At 40.7% G+C, this 16,575-nt stretch overlaps 1 protein-coding gene across 5 annotated transcripts in view; it reads left to right on the plus strand.

Annotated features, from left to right (window-relative positions):
• Nucleotides 1–16,575, plus strand: part of CREB5 (cAMP responsive element binding protein 5) — a gene marked incomplete at its 5' end in the record, with an annotated part of 257,184 nt that overhangs the window by 151,224 nt on the left and 89,385 nt on the right. Inside the window, one exon of one of the 5 annotated variants that reach the window (XM_082752546.1) lies at nucleotides 6,711–6,757. The exons of the other annotated variants lie outside the window; for them this stretch is intronic. Coding sequence (XP_082608672.1) covers nucleotides 6,711–6,757 — 47 coding nt within the window. Of the gene's footprint in view, nucleotides 1–6,710; nucleotides 6,758–16,575 lie in introns of those variants that run through there. 5 annotated transcript variants of the gene reach the window in all.

The following is a 16,575-nucleotide window of genomic DNA, read 5'->3' on the forward strand; positions in this document are numbered from 1 at the left end:
GCTGGAGAAGTTACTCTGAAGGAAATCGACCTAGGATTTCCTGTTGAACTCCCATCACAAAACAAACAAGAAAAAAAAAAAAAACAGTAGTTTTTTTGTTTGTTTGTTTGTTTTCAATTTTAAAATAATATATCAAATAAAGTAATAGCTTTATGTCATTAACAACAGAGTTCTAATTCTTATGGCTGACTTGTTACACTATAAACATTATGTTGTATTTGTATGGGAGTCTGCAAATCAGGGAATCACATGCTGGCCATGAGTTGTGGCTACATCTCAGTCTCCTTGCTGTAGCCTCCATTGTTTTGTAAGAAACATAGAAAAATTCTAATCTATAATAAAAGAGGCTGTAGTTTCAGTGTCAAGGTGTTGGATGTTGATTAAATTCAGACCTTTGGATAGAGCCAAGTTAAAATGGTACCAATTGGGTAATGAATTCTCATCATCCTGCTAGTGATTTAATGGTGTAAATTGTGTGCCTGAGGATGAGCTGGGACCCATAGAATTGCTTGGCTACCTGTGCTCCTTCATGGAGTTTCAAAGCTAAAGCTAATTTATCCAGCAAATGTTTTATTTCATTTAATTTTCATGGAGGAAATATTACTAGCTGGATTACTAACAAATGTGGACACATCTTTAAAAGCAAGTGACCGCGTGTGTGCGTTTATCAAATAGCACTGTGAATTGATGCTGCTGTATTGAGTGTGATCCGAGTTCCAGAAATCTTCTCTTCCACATGGAGCTGAGTCCCAGAGCTTTGCTTATTTTTTAAAAGTTTCATTTGACTATTAATTATTCTTATTGTGCTGGAAAAAATAAAGATGAGGGCTAACAAAACTGCATGATGTTGACAATTTAAGAGAAGACTAAAATTTGTTTTAGAGTTTGTGTACCATTATTCAGTGCTTACCATACTGTGCTCCACAGCACATATTTCATTTCAGCATATGAGTTTGTTCTTTTAATCCAGATTTTGCAATTTCAGCCTACTTTTCTGTCTGTTAGAAACACAATGGAGAAAGAACATCAAAACCAGACCCTCTGTCCTGTTATAAGAGTCAATATGCAAGTATATGTAATGCAAGTTTTAAGCTGGGTCCAAGATAAAACTTACGGACTTTCACATTGAAGTGTAAGATATCTGGGATGCGGGATCAAAATATTTAGGGTATACAACTGAATGGCAAAGCTTCTTCATGCAACACTAAAAATAGAGGTGGCTCCAGCCTTAAACAAGCCTGTGCTAATTATCCATTAGAGTAATCAGAGTCACAATGAGGGAAGGGAATCTCCTGATCGTTATGGATGAACATTAAAGATTACACAGCATTTTAAAAATAATTGCAGCTGTTTACTTTTGTCCTTAGTCAACATCTCTCCTCTGCACTCCTGTGCAGTTGGCTGGCAGGCTGCCATCGCCCATGTCAAGGGTGATTGCATTGTGTTGCTTTTTATGGCTAGCCCTAGAGGTGCATTGGGATCTTTCAGGGCAAAAGGTTCTGTAGAAATGTAAAGCATTATTTATTATTTTGCATAAATTGCTGCATTATTTGTCTTCAGTATTTGTGGTTTACAGCTGTAATAAAATAGCTGGCTCCTCAGACTGGATGACTCAGTGATATGTAATTGGGTATAGAGCTCTTCACTTCCAGGTCAGCCGCTCACTGCTGGCCCACAGCTATTTGGCGAGGGTATAGTAAGTAGGCAATGCTTCATTCCATTTCCTAGTGGTTTAGTGTCCCCAGCACAAAAAATGTGATTGCAAGGGGCATTAACCTGCTTTGGAGCATCAGCTGAGAAGGTGTCTTGTCATGAGATCATTCCTGAAGTGGTTTTTATTTATTTATTTATTTATTTTCAAGATTCATTGTAACAATGTGGGGAAATCTCACTGCCATCATGCCCATTGCACATCTGTATGGTTTGTTGCAGAGCACCCATCTCCAAAACTTTTTGACCCAAACTTCTGCAAGTTCTTTTTCCCTATCAAAAAATATCTATCAAAAATATTGAGTTCTTTTTCCCTTGATATTTTTGATAGTGCCATTCTAACTTAGCAGCACATTTTGGGCGTATGACTGAGAGGAGATTTTTGTTCCAGAAATCATTTATACTTAGCTCAACGCAGTTTCATATAGAGTTCATGTACAAGAAATCTGGGGCAGTTCTCACAAAGGACATTTCTATATATTCTATTTCATAACAATTTGGAGAGCTCATGGAAAAACCTGCTCTACCTCTGCTAGAGCTCAATGCTGAGCACTTGGATCTGAGTAGTTTTATCCGAAGCACCCAAATGACTTGGGAACTTGTGTTCCACTCTCTCATTAATAACTGGAAAAATGCACTGTTAGTACTGGCATACTTTAGTTCTGATGAACTTGGTGGATCTACACGTTCTTATGTCCTTACTTGTGACAGCTAGTATGGTCAGGTCCCACAGCCTCCCCATGCAGGCACTTGTACAGATGGTCCCTCTGTCCACTGCAGGAACACGGGACACCCAAGTTGAACTGAAAACTGAATAACACCACATGGGTTTGCAGTGGTCTGTAACTGAAAAGGTTCACTGGAAGCAATTTGCAAAGAAATCCTTAGGAAACCACCTGGATGGTTATTTTAAATTAAAAAAGGAAGAGATGCCACTTTAAAAAAATAATTTTTAATACGAGGTTTAAGGTTCCATACATGTGATAGTCATTAAAGCTTATTTAACCCTGAAATTATCTGGCCTCTTTAATTCCACAGGGACTGTAAGGCTCTTGGGTTAGAAATGAAAAATAATGTCTGAATGAAAATGAGACTTTCCTGAGTGTAGGACCATTATTGCAGAATATTTTCTTAATCAAGCCTCTTTAAGAGCCAAGTAGTGGAGAAAAAACTAATCAGGCAACAGTGCTTTCATCCACAGGCAGCATCTTATCCGGTGCTTTGGGCCACTGATCGAAATAGACACAGGTCAGTCCCAACGGCTGCATGCGACACACTCACCTAATGTGCAGGCAGAACTGATGATTTGTCTACCAGCAACCTCAGCTGCAGTACACCCAGTTCCTTGCTGCAATACACTTGTGAGATAATCCCAGTGTGCTCTGACATTTGGGCTCTCGAACATCAGAGCTTTCTGTTTGATTGGACTGGAAACTTTCAGCAGGAGCAGTGATTTTGTGGAGTTTCTGTTACACCAAACATCTGTGGTGTGCCCCACCACCCTTTCCCTAAGGATGAAACATGCTGCAGGGAGGGTGTTGCAAGCATTCCTGAACGAGACAGCTAAGCTGGAGTCATAACTGTGCTGGCCAGGGCGCTACTTTGAAGAAGGCTCCCATTAGAATTAAAACATCCCACAACTCCCATCACAACAGCCCTATTCTTGAGTGTGGCTGAGCATGGAAATTTAAGGATGGGGGGTGGAGAGGGGGGGAGAAAGAAAGGACAGACAAGTAAACAGATAAAGAGGGAGCTCTTGCATGCAAGTGGAATTTCCTCTGAGCACAGGACATTCTTTATCATTAACTGGTCTGTCACAGGAAGGAAAATGGGAAAACAGTGCTTCCTGTTAGAGGGAAGAAAAATCAATAGGCCTTGGAAATACCTGCCTGGAAAGAACCTCTTGTATTCCCACCAGCAAGCACGAACAAAAATTTAACTCCTTTGGAGCATGGGCTCTGCTATAAAGCAGTTTACTTCTTGAAATGGGGCTTTGGTGTAAATATGTTGTTTAAAAATGATGGGCATTTCGGGCTGCTTTGATCTTTCTCCTTCATTTCAGAAAATCCTCCAATTCCCAAAAATATGTTCTATAACACAAAGTCTGTTTTCAAGGCACTTAAATTCTTTTGTGGTTGTGTCTATGTAAATGTAACTAATAATAACTAAATTCATTACAAATACATTCACTCCTCTAATATTTTGATTGAGATGCTCACAGAAGGACAATGGCTCTGCTCTTCATAATGGTAAACAAAGTTTTCTTTTGGGAAGGGAACACTTGCCAGGCAAGTTCTTGAAGCCTCAGGAGGACAGTGAACTACCATACAGCTCCTGAACCGTCTTTTGGGTTGCATTTTTCTCTCAGTACAGCAGGGTGGTGGATATGTGGGTCTTTCAGAGGAGTGGAAGAGGCCAGTTCATTAACAAGGGCTGCAGGAGTGGATGTATATGGACAAGCAGCCCCAGGATAACCTCAATTTTTCAGGGCAATAGTTTTTCTCTGTGGTGGCAGCTTCCTTCCTTCCAGAGGTGGGTGATGTGATCTATGTTTGTGCGTAGGCTGTAGCCACATTTCCCATCAGTTTCAAGCTGTTCTGAGCCAGGGATCTGTCCTGGGCTGATGAAAAACTTTATAGCAATGCTTATGGCATAAATGGAGGGTGAACAGTGAGCTGAAGCTGTGTACTCCAGCAGTGTAAATGTAAGAAGACAAAATAAAAAGAAGATGAGAGGGAAGTTGATCTCTTAGACATGCCCAGAAAAAGGGTAGGAAGTCACTTTTTTTTTTCTTTAATGGAGAGGGAGAAGTGGGCTGAGCTTAAAAAGGAACTATCAGCAAAGCTAGAATTAAAAGAAAGCTTTACGAATGATCTAACTTTTATTTTATTACATTACAGAAGACAAAAAATCAATAGCTGGTAATTCAGACATAAATGAGTTATACGGGCCATTGACACAATGGACCAAACTTTATAACAACCACATCTGATGCTGTCAAGCCACAGGCTTCAGTGGCGCCAGTAATAATTATGGCCGATCACCTCTAATTCAGAGCTGCCTTGCTTGATAAAGGTGTCACTCTGAATGGCTGCAGCATCAATATCAATTGAGGATGTCATCCAGCAGGTCAGTCTGCTGTGGAGATCTGCTGTTTTTTTAATCAAATAGGATAAACCCTTCGTTTTTCTCCTCCTCGATCTATCTTTGAAAATCATGCATACCTTAAAGAAAAATCGTTTGAATTCAGTACTGAGCCTACTTGAATTCAAGATTGAAACATTACTGAAGCTAACTGTGTTGATCCACAGAAATACATTCTAAAGACAATTTACAATTGTCAGAGCATCCTGGGGAGAAAACTTTGCTACTTTACAATAATCTCTGTTGCTTTGCTGTGTAAGGAGCATTAAAATCACTGCTGTGATCAATTAACGAATCCCTCTCCAAAAACTTGTCGGTGAAATGCTGATAGGCAATAGAAATTACTTTTCTGTAAACTCACATCTTTATAAGGAAGAAAAGAATAGAAAATGCATTGTTTTATATGTTTTCCTTTTTTTTTCTTTTTTCTTTCTTTTCTTTTTTTTCTTTTTTTTTTCCTGAATTTGGAGATTAGATGTATTCATTGACTATCCAAAAGATGAATTTCACCGTGTGACACTGCGTGAGGTGACTTTGTAAAATCTGCTGAAATTCTGAATCTGAAATTCTTGAAGAAAGGAGTCACTTTTAAATACCTTTCCAGTGTTTCAGGTACCATTAATGCTTAATTCTCCACAGTTTGGTAATGCAAACTGAAATACTTATCAGTATGTATATGTGTATTGAGATATTTTCATGAATTATTGTTATTGCTTAGGCTTTGCATTCTTTTGTGGAGCGATTGTTTTCTACTGTGTTGACTACAGTTAATTGTAGGTAATGAACAATGCAAAAAAGCTTCTTTGGGGGAGGACACGTGAGGTATTTCAGCCACAGTTACGGCAGCTTTTAACGTTAGCAGGACTTATGATCTGTGATATGCTTTAGTGCGGTCCGCACCAGGATAGCTGATGTTTGTGCACCTGAAAAGCTTCTGTTTTGAAAAAATTTTCACTGGTTCTACTTAGAAACATTCTCTACCCCTAAAGAAAACTCATGATTGTCAGACTTGTGAAATAAACACCAGAGAGGAATTGTTTTAAAAGCAGGGTAAACAATAGCAGCACCGCAGCGTGTTGGTTCATAAGCTTACAGCGCTGTATGGCTTGGGGCTTTTCTGCTACTTCTGAAACAGCAGAGAAAGAAAGCGCCTTGCACCTGTAAGTTTGCAGACGCACCAAGAAAGAACCCCACAGTTCTCATTTAAAAACACAGGGCTCGATTCCAGCCATGCGTATGCCAGTTCTGTGTGGTTAAGGGGGAGAAAGCTCAGCGCAGTGGCATAACCTGTGAAATCAGTGCTGTTCATTCTCCCCAGACCCAAACAAACACACTGCGTACACCTCGGAGCTTCTCTGCCGCATCTCTGCCTTTCCCAATCGCTGGATCTCCTAGAAGCCCGGAACATGTGGGCATTCGAGCGCGGGTGCGTTTGTGTGTAGTATCTTCTGATCAGCCCCCGTCAATCATGTCAGCCCAGTCCCTGGGCTTTCCTGTGATCCTGCAGGCAGCTGCGCAGGCCGTTCAGAGGCGGCACTGTTTCTTTCTCTGTTTACTCGTTTCCAATGGCAATTGCACCACCAAGTCTCAGTACGTCTGGAACTTGGCCTGGGGCTGTTTTGGTTACATTGAAGTTTTTGCTTCAGCTCTGCCAGATTTAAATGGTGACTTCACCAGCACTGAGCTAAAAAGGAGAAAAGGGGAGGAGGGAGGTAGTGCAGCGAGCGGGAGCGAGCGAGGGAGAGGGCCAGCGCATTACATCATCATTTGGACAGGAATCAAATGGGAAGGATATGACTCACTCGGGCTAGTTAAGCTTTGGCTCAAGTTCTACATACACTCATTCCAGGGCTCTCATGTTCTGCACCTCAGCAGGGAATTCAGGCTCAGTGATGTCCATGAGGTTTGTTTTTAATTTTCTTTTCCTTTTCTGATTCCTATATACTTTTTTCCCCCCGTCGCCTTCCTCCATCTCTTCTCCTCCCTCCTCCTCGTCCCCCTTTCCCACTCTCTTCCACTTCGACAGAGTTTGTTTTCTGGTGCGTGTAAACTCGACCGTTAGCAGCAGAAGCTGATTCTTAAACCAAACCAAACCCAAACAAGGAGCACAGCAAACTTGAGAGAAGTTTTTTTTTTTTTTTTTTTTTTTTTTTTCCCTCCTTTCCCCCCCCCCCCCATCATTGTGTCGCTCCTAATCGGAGGAGACAGGGAGAGAGTTAAAATGCAGGAACCAATCGCTTCGATGGTGATGTAATGCTGGAACTGCAGGGTTGTTAAGTAATGTGAGAGGAAGGGGGTCAGGGTTGCAAAGCATTTACCTGCTGTCAAGGGGGTTTAAGTTTATTATCAATTGCAGTGACTGTAACTGGCTTCAGACTGCACTCTCTAATTATTCACAGACTCCCCTTTTTTATCTTTTATTATTAAAAGTAAAACTATATTACGGTATTTTTAAAAATGTGATATTATCACAGCTGCAAATTATTTTCCAGCAGGGTTTTTTGATATTTTTTAAATGGTTTGAAACTGGGTGTCTCTTTCACAAAAATCCCAGAGAAAGCAGAAAGAAGAGAGAAAGGCAAAGAGAAAAAGGGGTGGTTCTCCGAGCGTAGCTGGCGAATTTGAAACTGCATGAAGAGAGCAGTTCAGTCTCTGCCTAACAGTGTGAGTAAAAGTTCCCACTGCCGGGGGTTCACTGTAGAAAATACAACATGAAAGGAGGCGATTTGTAGAGCTCATCCCGAGGAGCCCCAGCTCTAACACTTGTCAGCAGCCTTCTGCTCGTTAGCTCACCCCGGGCTCACAGCTTGTTTGATGGGCTGCTTTCTCACCATGTCCGGGACCGCTGAGGTCCCGATCCCGTATGGCAGATCAGGTTGTAATGAGGCTGCCCTCCAGAAGTACCTGGGAGTTGGGACATATGCACACAGGGGTTTCCTTTGTAGGACAGAGCACGGTGCTTGTCTTATTAAATCTTTCTGTCTCCCTACAGACTTTTAAGCCTCCTTTTCCACATTTCTAACAGCCTCTGGGTTTGGGGGAGGGAAAAAGTTGCCTCCTCTCCAAGCTCACTGTGAGTACATTAGCATTAGAGTGGGCAATGTGGAGTGTAACACTGACACCCCTCTCGGATGGTGCTTGTGTTTAGATGTGGGATGAATGGGAGATGCCAGGTGGCTGTTGGTGTCCTCAGGACACCCATTCTGTCTGAATCAGGTTTCTGTGTCAAGAGCTGTCTGCTTATAAGATTCTGGTCTCGGAAGTGCCCCCTTCAGGGAATTTCTGTCACAGAGCAAAGTGCAGTATTGGTGTCCACTGGATCAGCAGAGGACCAAAGACTTGCTTGAGTAACTAAAGATAGTCTTAATCATGCTCCTGAGGGTTTGGTGATTTTTTTTTTTATTATTATTTTTATTTTTATTTTTTAAAAACTGTGTTGGTCCTAGAGTAAGCAAAGTATCCTAAAGTGTTGTTCTGCTGGGATCACAAAACCTCACCATCTCAGTCTGACCAGGACAAGAGCCCCTGCCCAGCCCCTGCCCTCCCTTCCCTCTGCAAACCACCTTGTGTCTAGCTGTTAGCGCCCTGCACATTACTCACAGGTTTTCCTAAATGCCCTGATTTCCAGGCTCCTCAGTCAACTGCTCAAGCACAAACAATTGCTCATCTGCCAAACTTTTATCATTCGAGAGCCGAACGTAAGGCCGCACCCGGCTCTGGCCCACGTTTCAGTGCAGATATACCATATGGGTTAGATTGCGCAGTGCTCTGCTGAGGATGTGTGGGTTGTGGAGGGAGCTGCGTTGCTGCAGGAGTTCCCGTAGGATTTCTGACTCATATTTTCTCCTAGAAATGTTAGGAAGTGCAGCTCCATGAACCATCAGAGTAAAGCAGTGTAGATTCTTCCCTTTGCCTGCTTTCCGATGGTGAGGTGGACTGGTCTTCACTCTTTCCCTTCCTGCCTTTTCTGGTGGGAGACTTTGTGCAGGAAAAGCCTGTCAGTGTTTTCCTAGGGTAGGTCGGGCAAAAGATGACAGGCCTTGTCATGCTCCGTCTCTGGATACACAGAAATACATCTTTTCTACTTCTCTTATCAAGATGCGCACAAAATATGCTGTGCAGCATGGCCTGTGGGCATCAGGTTGCATTTCACAGGGGATCTGAGACTACCTTGTCTGGTTCTCATGGTATTCATGTTTCACCTGGCTGGGAGGGCAGCAGAGGAGAACATCTGGGTGCTTCAGACAGTTTGGACTGACTGATGACCCTGCCTTGAGCTCATGACCTTCACAAAGCAGCTACATTTTCTCCACCTGTCTGATTCGCGCTTTGTGAAGTTAGGTAGAGGGTGTAAAGAGTTAAGTCCTTCTTCCCTTCCAAAAGCGCATTGCATCTCTAACTTACAATTCACTTCTGCTACTTAACTGATTTCAACACAGTACTGAAGAAAGAACAGATTTAAAGACTTCTTTCAAAAAGTTGCAGTTGCAAATGCTGTATGCATACATATGCATGTGTGTATATATATATATATATATATATATATATATATATAAAATTCTCCTGTGTCTATTAAAGCAACAAAGCATAGAATTAATGAGGTATAACTGTCCTGAAGAGAACCAGGCAGCTCTGACAGGTGTTTTTGAAATGCACATTCATCTTGGAGAAATATATATATATAAATATATATACAGTTGTTGCCCGTTTCATATTCTTCTATATACGCTTTCATATATGCTAGCTGCCTGTCTTGCACCACCTTTGAGCCAAGATGTAGGTACGCCTGTGGACTTACAGTGCTGTGTTCAGAGGTCAACAGCTCCGACTGAGGATTTTCTTATTGAAGGATGATATCTTCAGGGACATAATTTTTAAACAGTAGCCAAGAGAAATGTTAACAGCACTCAGTAAATGAGCATCAGAAGATATATCCAGAAGCACATGTAACCTGTCAAACAAACCAGAGGCCAAATGCACCAATGTCTGTAAGCGATGTTTGCACTGGAGGCTGACCACGCGTGGTCAGCCTCTGAAGAAAGGCATTTTGCTCAAAGCAGGGCCCGGCTGGAAAAGTCCCAGTAAACTTTCCCCACCATGATCCCAAGTAACATTTCCGCCTGCGTCGTTTAATGTGTGCATTGGCAGACTATCCTCTCTATAAGCTGTGTGATTTTAAGCAGTAATTTGGTGCTCCTTAGCTGGTCTCTGCATGCACAAAGGAATTGACTCTGTAGTTGCTGTACAAAAGCATGAGGTAAAAGTTAGAGGATGTATTCAGTTCACTGACTGTGATTCCTCTGTCCCTGTGCTCTTCAATTTTCCTGGCTGTGCAGTGGGACTATTTCCCTTAAATAGTTTAGGAAGGCTTAGCTGATATTTGTGAAGCAGTGAAATTTTCAAACACAGGGTACTGAAGAAAACATGTCACCATCAAAGGTATTGCTGGGCGTTTTCACTGTATATCATACGTGTTCAACAGGAATCATAAGGAGTGGCGGACAGCCTTCCCCTGGTGCAGTCCAGTCATAAGGTCTGTGTGCTTTATATGCTGCCTTGCTTGGAGTTGAGTTAGGTGTGCCACCCCCTTGCCCCACAGTGGGCCTTCTTCCAAGCTTTGTGCCTCCAAAGGGAATTTCATGCAGCTGCCAGCTCTGGTTTAAAAACGTGCACCAGGACCTGCTCTTTGCCAGGTGTGGTGGTGTGGTGAGTGTTTAGGTCAGAGCAGGACATTTTCTGGGGAGAGGTAGTGGCCCTGGCAGTGCTGGCCTCATGGCATGAAGACCGAGCTGTCCTGTGCTCCGCTGAGGGTGCTGGGGCAGGAACGGGCCTGGCCTGCCCTTCCCTGTCTCTCTCTGTTCTCCTTCCCACCCGTCCTTTGTTCGTCCTGCACATGCCCGGGCCACGTTCAGCCCAAACTGTTGAGATCAGCTTTGCTGAAAATTACACTTCAGATCAAAATGTGAGTTAGGTTCCTCCAGTATGAAGTGAATGCTGGGTCTTTCTCTGCAGCTATAGATAAAGCAGATATGAAGGTAATTACATCTCATTCCTATCTGACTCTCTTATTTGCCATAATCTCTTTTAATCCCTTTGATACTCATCATAATAATGTTAATCTTAATGAACTCATTTGGTATTAATGCGGATGTGATTTGTAAGTTCAGAGCAGGCTTGCCATCCTTGTTTAGTGTTCATTAATATCCACTTAACTGTGTTTATGCTCTCTTTCTCCTGCAAATGGACTTGTGTATCTTTGTCTTCCACCTAGCTGATGTGGCAATTCCCTTAGTGGAACTCTGTTTCCACACTCACGTTTTTGTTTCCTTTCTATTTCTCTTCCTATTTGTACAATCCCAAAGAAAGGAGCTGTTGGAAACACTGCATCCATCTGCTAATGACTTTCTGTACCCCTTTGCTTACTCAGTTCTTCCACTTGCAACACAAAATTGAAGGAATCCTTATCCTCTTGGTTCTTATTCATGTGGCATTCCTTCTCAGATTGCCTCAGAGATATTACCTTACTATAGCCTTCATTTTATTGTCTCAGAGGGTGAACAAGGAGGAGACACAACCCCTACTCTTGGCAAAGAGACAAATTATTTGTTGCTTACTACCATTTTCTCCCCAAGTGCTCTGTTTATGGGTGGGGTGCCTTGCCCAAGCGGTTTCCGATGTGACCAGCCAATTCTAGTGAGGGAGGACGACGTTTGGATTTTGAGCCTGATCCAAAGTTTATTGCAGTGAATGGGAGTGCTGCTTTGACAGGCTCTGGATTAAGTCTTTAAAACTATACTTTTTTCACTCCTTCGAGCACCCACCTACTTTTCAATGTCTCTAGCTTTACCCTGCTGAAAAACTGCCTTTTCTGCCACAGTGATCCCAGGGACTGATTAATCTTGGATCCTTTTTAAGGGGTGACTTCTTCCTTATGTGGGTGTTCAAGTGTTTTTTAAATGTGGTGTGGAATTTCTGTGTTATGGTGCTTGCTGTCTTGTACCTCCGCTTCCTTCATACACATTTTTATGGCCTCAATAGTCAAATAGCATTAATTGCTTTTCAGCTCCAGTGACACACATTTTGCTCTTTAGGGCTTTTGGATTCTGAAACAGCCAGGAAAGTATCATTTACTTAACAGAACATTGTGTATTCCATGCCTGCCTCCATTCTGTATTTAATGTCCTGATATTTCCTTGTAGCATGAGGTTTCTATGTTAAAATGATTAACTCTACTGGAAACATCTAAATTCCAATTTATCAGAAGATTTCTGCATGATATAATAAAACCAGCCATTGACTTGGTAAACTTACTAGTCAAGCGTGAGAATTGTAGTCTCTCAGATCAACACAAGCTGTATGTGTGTGGTGGTCTTTATTTTAGCATATTATCCTTCATTCAAGGGCATCACAGGATCGTTTTAAAATTGCAGCCATTACTCAAACATTAAGTCAAACATATTAAAGCACTTTATTAGTAAGAATACAAGATGTGCTCATATAAATAACAAGGTGGAGGGTTTTATTACAGGTATCTACAGCTCTTGAGCTGCAACATGACCATAAAGAATACAGACCAATTTGGTTCACAGGGGCACTGCTTTCTACAGATCAATAAATCCTTGCCCACTAGCAGTAGCAAAATAATAATAATAAAAGTTCATTACATTTTCTCTAAATGTCAACTAATTATCATAAGGCCTGTCAAAAATAATACTGGTAGAATATTTTACCACACTGGAAAAGCCTATCAGCACCAGTAATTTTATATGTCAGTTTTAACATGAGGTAGTTTTTTCCAAACTAAGTCTTATAAACCAGAACAGAAAAAACTTACTGGACCAGATCCTCTCTTGACCTCAGTTTGAGCGCACTCAGTATCATATTTAAAAAAAAAAAAAAAAAAAAAAAAAAAAAAAAAGTTCCAGTACTCTTTTCTTTGTTGTCATTCAGTTTCCAGATCTAAGTGAACTTTCTTTCACTGCAGCTTAGGACGTGAACCATAATTCTCTTGTAATGTCACTGCAGGATTTCTCATTTCTCTGAAAGCTATTTAGTTTTCTGGCATAGTTTTTATAGGCGAGTTTCTTTTTAAATTCACATCAAAATAAGATTGACTGAAAAATCAAAATAGAGGACTAAATTAAGGTTCAGTTTACAGATTGACTGAACAAACAGATTCCTTGCCACTGGAATCCTGTGTTGACAGATATCTCCTGTGGCCATTTGTATGAAACAGTCATGTGTTGCACAAAGCACAGATTAGTACAGAAATCTCTGTGTATGTGGATCTGTGTATATGCATATATAAACACACACTCACACAACTGTATTTGAGGATGGAAAGTAAAATTGATTTCCGTTATTCCTAAGCAATCCTATTAGAAACAATTTATCACATGAATAAGATTCCGAGTTGAGTGCCTTAATGCAGTGATATACGTATATTCTTTTTGAAATTGAAACTGTATTAACACCCTTCAACTCTACCTTCCACTTTAAGTTTATGCAGAATGAGAAATCAGGTCTTAGGCAAATATTTAAGCAGCTAAAGGGGGGGCTTCTTTTTTTTTTTTTTTTTTTTTTTTTTTTTTTTTTTAATCAGTAAGTGTTTTGTTTGGGTTTTACTTGTTAATTTTGTGTAGAATGAAACTTCCTCAATTCAGAGCAAAATCTGATACATCTACTGCAAATCAGTAGATGTTGTAACATATTGAATGAACAAAGAGATTATGCAGCAAATTCCCTTTTAGTAATTAATTTTTTCATTTTCTAGTTCAGATTACTATCTTGACAAGACTTTGTAGTGCCCTATGAAAGTACTGCAGAATACTTAAGGAAAGATTCAGAACCTTACCAGCACCAGTTATAAAATTATAATTAGAAAATAAATTAATATTAGGGGGGGGGGGAGGGAAGAGTTGGAAAAGCATGGATTAATAAAGATCTATTTAGAAAAGTGAAATGTGGTTGATTGAAATGTTTCCATTTAAGTTCAACATTGTTTAAATTTGGGCTTTTGACAAATAACAATTGTTTCAGGGGAAAATTTTCTCTCTTTGCTAATTGGGAATTGTTATTGCTGAAAAAAATATATATTTCGCTTTAAAAAGATCTTGAAAAAAAGTACCGTTCAGATTCTCACTTGCTGTACACTGAAAGAAGATTAAGCTTTGTACATTTTATTTTCTGCTTGGTTGCCAAGGTCTCTTCTAAATATTTCTATTACTTCTGATTTATTTATTTATTTATTAATTATAATTATTTTTTCATGTCTCTATGGGTAAATGCCCGGGAAGTGTGAAGAGTAACAATGATAAAATAAGCAATACTATTCTGTCAGTTGCATGTGTTACATTCTAGAGTTTTAAACTTCAATCTCAAACTGTTCACCTTGTGCCCGGGGACAAGCTCCTGACTGATAGCACAGCCAGCAACAGCACTATCTAGTGTCTCCTTTTCTCCCCTTAAATGACAGTTCTTTATCTCAGGGAGACTTGACTTAAGGAAACAATGCTCTGATAAGGGGACTTTTTTTGAGTGAAAATCTGATTGAGTTGAGTTTGCTGCTTCCCCACACAGCTCCATGCGCATGGATGCTGGATATCAGCGACACATCTGCATTGGCATGTGTCTCTCGTGCACAGTAATTTTCAAATAGGACAAACATTAGATATAATAATTAACTGATTGGCTCAGGGTCAGATATTTAAGTTGGCCCAAGCAATCCCCAGAGGATTAGGAAGATCTCAGTTGTGGTGAGAATAAAAACACTGCACTCAGCCAAAATCTTGTTAGTTTGAAATGAAGTCTGCTTTGACAGTTGAATAGCTCCAAGCAGGTGGGTACCCCCAAATGGTGCACATGCCCCTGAGTGAGCCTGCAAGGGCTTGTGGCACTGCAGCAGAGGTAGGCTGGAGAGTTGTGTGGAGGACAGATGATGTTACTGACATCTTCCCTAGGCTGAAGGAAGAGAGCATTGGGAGATCATTGCTTAGCATGGGGAAGAGACAGATAAAGCAGGATCTAAGTGCAACCTTCAGCTACTTACAGAGTAGGTACAGAAGGGACAGGGTCTTCCTGACCTTGCAGCATAAACACAAAAGATAACAGACACAAGTCTTAGCAAGAGTAGTTCCCATAGGACCTAGGAAAGGAAAGGCACCCACGAGAGGATTGTGGCAAAGCACAGCAGCAGGCTGCAGAGAGCTGGTGCAATCTCCATGGCTGAAGGTTTTCAAAATTTGACTAGAGAAGGCTCCAGGCAATCTGCTGCAATATTGCAGTTAGCTCTGCTTTGAGCAGAAGATTGGACAAGGAGATGTTCAGAGATTCCTTTTGACTGTAACCCTTCTCTGATCCTGTGCTAGGCAGAGATGGCAGAACCGATTATCTGTACGGGGTGGGGAAATGGGAAGGATTTTGGTGTGAAATTAGGAAATAAAAGCAAATGGTGAGACAGGAAAATAATCCTGCTTGTGCTTGCTTGTGTCCACCTTTTTTTGAGAATTTCAGAGTATATGCACCCAACAGGAGTGCTGTAACTGTGGACGTGGCATATCTTTCCAGTTTGCAAATGGAAATTGTTCTTTATTTCACTAGGCATCTGTATTTTCTGTTTGTAGTCAAGATTTGCAAAAACAAAATCTAAAATACTATCAGAAAAAAAAAAAAAAATCTTTAAGGTACTTTCAAACCAATCAGCTGTTTAAAGTACCTTTATTATATTTTATTTTTTCTCACAAAAATAGGGCACCTAAAACACAGCAAACGAAACTCCGGGCCCTTGTGGTATTTTTCAGCATGTTTTGCAAAACGAAGAGACAAGGATAATTTTTCAACCTTTTGAGCTTTGTCCATGTCTATGTGGGGGATGCATTTGCTAAAATCACTGTAAGCTCAAAGGTATGTTTTACAGGAACTTAGCTAGCAAAAGCTGTTCCCACTTTAAAAATAATGGCACATTAGTGCCTTTTTGCAGTGAACTCCCTGTATACCTTATCCTCTGTTCATATTTATCCATTAACTAATGACTATCCAATATTCTGTCACTAATACCACAGTAAAATCATGTCTTGCCCTCCTGAACGCTCCGTTACTTTATTATTGCAAAATTAATTATTTATTATGGAATATAATGTAAAGACTGAGGAACAGTCACTGGACATGAGTGTTTGCTGACAAGCCTGTGCAGTCATGCTGCCTCAACCTCCTATTAATCTTGAGCTAAAAGGCTTAGAGAAAGATATTGTTCATATTTATGAAAATCCAAAATGTGCAGCCCTACAGCATGCAGCCTGGCTCCCAGTACACCTCTGTCCAATGTTTTACTTCCAGGCATTCACCTTGTTTGCATCCTTTTTTTTCCTGTGATTGGGGCAAGCTTTGCTCGTTTAAAGTAAATGTCAAAGATGGTTTTGTACCGCTGTCGGAGTGAGGCTGTCGGACCGAGAGCAAATTGGTCAGTCTGGATGTGTGGTTAAAAACTTCCTGGCTGGAGGAGCTAATCGCTGCGGAAAGCAAAACAGAAAGTCCCATACTTTCCTTTAGAATATACTATTTCCCCTATTCACTGAAAATTAAATTCCTGCTCAGTTAATTTATTGAGGAACCTACTCAGTCTTTAAGTAAGATAGTTTTGAAAATATCACATTAGATACGTTTTGATTAATGCATAAGTATTGATGTTCATGTTTTTCACTAGCTGTTTGAATCATTTAGAAA

This window comes from Aythya marila (assembly GCF_965140915.1).
Source record: "Aythya marila genome assembly, chromosome: 2".
In the NCBI taxonomy this organism is placed as follows: Eukaryota; Metazoa; Chordata; class Aves; order Anseriformes; family Anatidae; genus Aythya; species Aythya marila.